This window comes from Mus pahari, chromosome 22 (genome assembly GCF_900095145.1).
Source record: "Mus pahari chromosome 22, PAHARI_EIJ_v1.1, whole genome shotgun sequence".
NCBI classification, from domain to species: Eukaryota; Metazoa; Chordata; class Mammalia; order Rodentia; family Muridae; genus Mus; species Mus pahari.
The window spans coordinates 20,328,084-20,332,110 of record NC_034611.1 but is presented as its reverse complement, the minus strand read 5'-3'; the positions used below and the strand labels follow the sequence as shown (position 1 = coordinate 20,332,110).

The 4,027-nt window shown below is 47.1% G+C and overlaps 1 protein-coding gene across 1 annotated transcript in view; it reads left to right on the top strand.

Moving 5' to 3' along the window:
- The first annotated feature begins 1,738 nt into the window (after window positions 1–1,738).
- The window catches only part of Ints8 (integrator complex subunit 8), a 49,239-nt gene continuing 46,950 nt past the window's right edge, over window positions 1,739–4,027 (top strand). The window contains exons 1-2 of the mRNA XM_021222401.1: window positions 1,739–2,013; window positions 3,093–3,267. Coding sequence (XP_021078060.1) covers window positions 1,884–2,013; window positions 3,093–3,267 — 305 coding nt within the window. The 5' untranslated portion in view covers window positions 1,739–1,883. The remainder of the gene's footprint in view (window positions 2,014–3,092; window positions 3,268–4,027) is intronic.

Sequence of the window (4,027 nt, the reverse complement as noted above, 5' to 3'; positions counted from 1 at the left end):
GAAATCTGCCTGCCTCTGCCTCCCAAGGGCTGGGATTAAAGGCATGCACCACCACTGCCGGTTTATCCCAGTTATTCCTAAAGGATATTGAAGGGAAATGAAATTTAAGATAAAATTTGAGGCCTGATTTATGTAACTTATGTCAAATAGTCCAAAGAAAAAGTTGTTTGCAAGCTTAGAAGCCTGAGGCTGAAAACATAGTGGAACAGGCCTGGGCACATCCAGGCAGGCCCATTGTTAAAACATTCCTGGGGCTGACTGGCCATAAAGATAGACGACTGCAGGAACTTGTCCGGGCTATCTTGGCTGAGTCATCAGCCATCTGGCACCTCTTTCTGCCTGTTGCCCTCCTGACATAGTTTGAAGTTATATGTTAACCAAATGTTCCGCTGACCTAGATAAGTGTCCGCCCCTCAGGTCTCCTGACATCCTGACTTGCACGTACCATTCTGCTAATGTGTAATTGTTTTTTGCTGATGTTCATATGAGCCAATTGGGTGAAACCGTGCCAATTCCCCCTAGTCCCCAACCCTCTTTCTATAAAAATCCCTAGCTTTCGAGCCTCGTGGTTGATTCCTCTGTCTCCTGTGTAAGATACATATTGGCCTGGAGCTCTGCCATTAAACTACCTCATGTTTTTGCATCAAGAAGGTCTCTCGTGTTTCCTTGGGTGGGTCCTTTCCCGAGACTCGGGTGGGGGGTCCCTGAAAGGGGGTCCTACAATATAAGATCCACCAGAATATTTATAGAATAGTTTTATATATTCTATACATGGTTTTATTTTATTCTTTTAAAAAGAAATCTAAAACAAAACAACAGATTACCACCCAAAAAAGCCCACAAAGAACTTAATCTATAATCCCACACTTGGGCGGTTGATTCAATAAGATGGATGCAAGTTCAAGTTTAGCCTGGGCTATATAGTTTCAGGTCATTCTGGGCTACAGAGTGAAACCCTGTTTCAAACAAAGCAAAACAAAACTGAAGGTGAAGCATCTAAAAGAAACAGACTAAATCTGATTTTTTTTCCTTGTTTCTCAGAGTCCCTTTATGAAAACAATTATTTTTAGTAACACGTATCTGAAATTTTCTATGGGGTGTGTGTTGGATGTCTGGGAGTTTTCTTCAACCTTTCTTCTGGATGTATTTTGATCTGGACAAAAACTCCCAGACAGGAACTCTCTAGAAGGACCAATCTGGTCCCTAACTTGAGGGAATCCGTTGGCTTTTGCTTTCCAAGTGCTGGGTTTTACAGGCATGCCCCACTCACTACCCCATGCTTTTTAGTTTTATTGATAACGATACTTAAGAATGTTACAGAATGGTGGAACACGTAAAATAGGGTTTACTGTGCCTAGACTGGAGATCCGAGGAGAATTAACTAGGTCCTTATACCGAGAGTTAGTCCCGGGGAAGTCAGTCGCAGGAAAGTTGGATCTTAACTGCATAATCTGCTTAGGGAAACGGGGAGAGGAGTTAGGTTGGAAGGAGTCTCAAAAAGGTAAAGCACCCAAGACAAAGCAACTAGATCTGGTCTCTCTGGTCTTCTTACGAAGACATCGAACTCGCTTCATTTTCTCCGGGACCGTCCAGAGAACCTGGAGAGCCCCGCCAGAATCCAGCTACAGAAGGGCCAGGAGAGCCCACGGCCGCTCGGAGGCGGAGCAGTCTGCTGCTCCCGCCCCTTTCCCCCGAAGTCTAACAGGGATTGGTCGAGAGCGTGGCTAGCTGCGGATCCGGGGCGGGGCTCGGGCCGACGACGGCGCCATCTTGGGCCGTGCGAGCTGACTGAAGGTTCCGGGCGGTTTCGCTGGCTGAAGGGCCGGGGGCCGGGGGTCAGGTTGGAGCCCGGAGGCGGCGGGAGCAGCGGCGGCGGGGGCAGGATGAGCGCGGAGGCGGCGGACCGGGAGGCGGCCACCTCCAGCCGGCCCTGCACCCCGCCGCAGACTTGCTGGTTCGAGTTCCTGCTGGAGGAGTCGCTGTTGGAGAAGCATCTGCGCAAAGCCTGTCCGGGTGAGCGGGCGGAGCCGGCGGGCGTGGTCCGCTGTCCCCGGCCCGCTGCCTTCTGTCCCCCCCGCTGCCTGAGGTCTGGCCGGCGCCGCTGGGCCCGGCTCGACGGTGCCCCAGCCGGGAAGCGTCGGAGGAAAGTTTCAGACAAAGGCTTTCGGTCTGCCGCGGTCCTGACAGCGAAGGGCGCCCGCACACCCGCCGTGCGGGGGTCGGGTCGCCGATGTCGCACGGTCCTGGGGGGGGGGGCTGATTTCGTTCAGGGAGAGCGGGAGAAGCTAGCCTTTGAGAGCGGCTCTGCGGAGCCTAGAGCCAGCCGTAGCCTTAGGTTCATTCAGCTAGGGGATTGTGTACTTCACTGTTGAACCCCGAATTAATCTAAAAAAACCAACCCCGAAAACAGCTGCTTGTACTGTCGCCAGGTGGTTGTTGTATAGGGATACGGGTGTTTGGCATAAATGATGCTGGGCAAGGAACTTGGCTTTTTCCCTCTTTCGGGGCATTTTTGTAAAGATACAATGTTAAGTTCTTTATCTTTAGTTTGCTCCGTTCTCTTGCGAATTTGGCCTTGTAGGAGACTAACTTTGTGAAAAGTTGCCATCGTTCGTGGGGCAGTTTTATCTAGTGTCTCTCAATGCTTTTAGAGCGTTCCTATTGACACATTGTTAAGGGCTTGTAGGGTGCCAAGCCTCGGTGCTGAGCTCTTTACGTAGATTGCGGTCCTTAGCGAAGCCTTCATTATAGTGAAGAAAGTGGCGTTGGCCGCTACTTTTTCTTGTGGGAAACAAAGCCAGGGACAGCTCAATAAAAGGCCCCTAACTGTCAAAACAGTGCTTCTTTCCTCTAATTGGCATTGGTCTTAGCTTGAACTGGGAACCTGTAATGCTTATTTCCCTGTGAAGGGCTTTGTTATGAGTCAATTTTGAATCGTCCCCAGACCCTCTTGCTTATTAAGCAAGCTGGCAACTACTGACCACACCTCCAGATGTTTCGTGCCCCCAAGTACCATATTCTTTAGAATATGCGAATCCTTTTGCGTTTTTATAGTGAAAACTTTTAAGAGTTTAATTTCTTTTAAATCCTAGATCCTGCACCAGTTCAGCTTATAGTTCAGTTTTTGGAGCAGGCTTCCAAACCTTCAGTTAATGAGCAAAACCAAGTCCAGCCTCCACCCGATAACAAGAGAAATCGAATCCTAAAGCTTCTTGCTCTTAAAGTTGCTGCACATTTGAAGTGGGATTTAGACATACTGGAGAAAAGGTATGAAAATTTAAATGGCATTATATTTGAAGCAGTGTTTAAACGTCTTTGTTTCTGTCTATACTCTAGTGTTTTTCTGATAGTGGCTTAAAATAAATTACTTTTCTGCATGTTCATGGCAAAATATTCAAGCATTAAAAAAAAGGTATTAAGAAAGTAAACCTAGAAATGTGCGTAGTTCCAACATCTTGAGGCTGAGGCAGCAGAATTACTGGAGCCCCCAACCCCAAGTTAAGAGACCAGACAGGACAAGTTGGATAACTCAAACCATCCAACTCTAGCAAAGCTGCGTGATCATTTGAACAGTAGATAAGCCACCCTTTAAGGTAATGAGAAACTTTCTTCTTGTGGTACTAGAAATTACAGCCAGGGCCTCTGGTTTTTACCACTAGTAGCTGAGTTAATTATTGCTTCAGACATGGTAACATGAGAAAATCCAGACTGAGTGCTATAAATGTTTTGGTTAGCCTAAATATATGATGACAGTGAATAAAAGTTAATGATGGATGTAGCGGATGGTTTACTCTTGAATTTAGTTAATTTTTTGGCCAGGGATCATTTACTCCTCCCCAAAACTATTAACATTACTACTCAAATCAGCATTTACTTACTTAAATTGAAAGCAAGTAGTTTCAAAGGCATGGTTAGAAAGTTACTTATTAGGCAGGCAGATTTCTGAGTTCGAGGCCAGCCTGGTCTACAGAGTGAGTTCCAGGACAGCCAGGGCTACACAGAGAAACCCTGTCTCGAAAAACCAAAA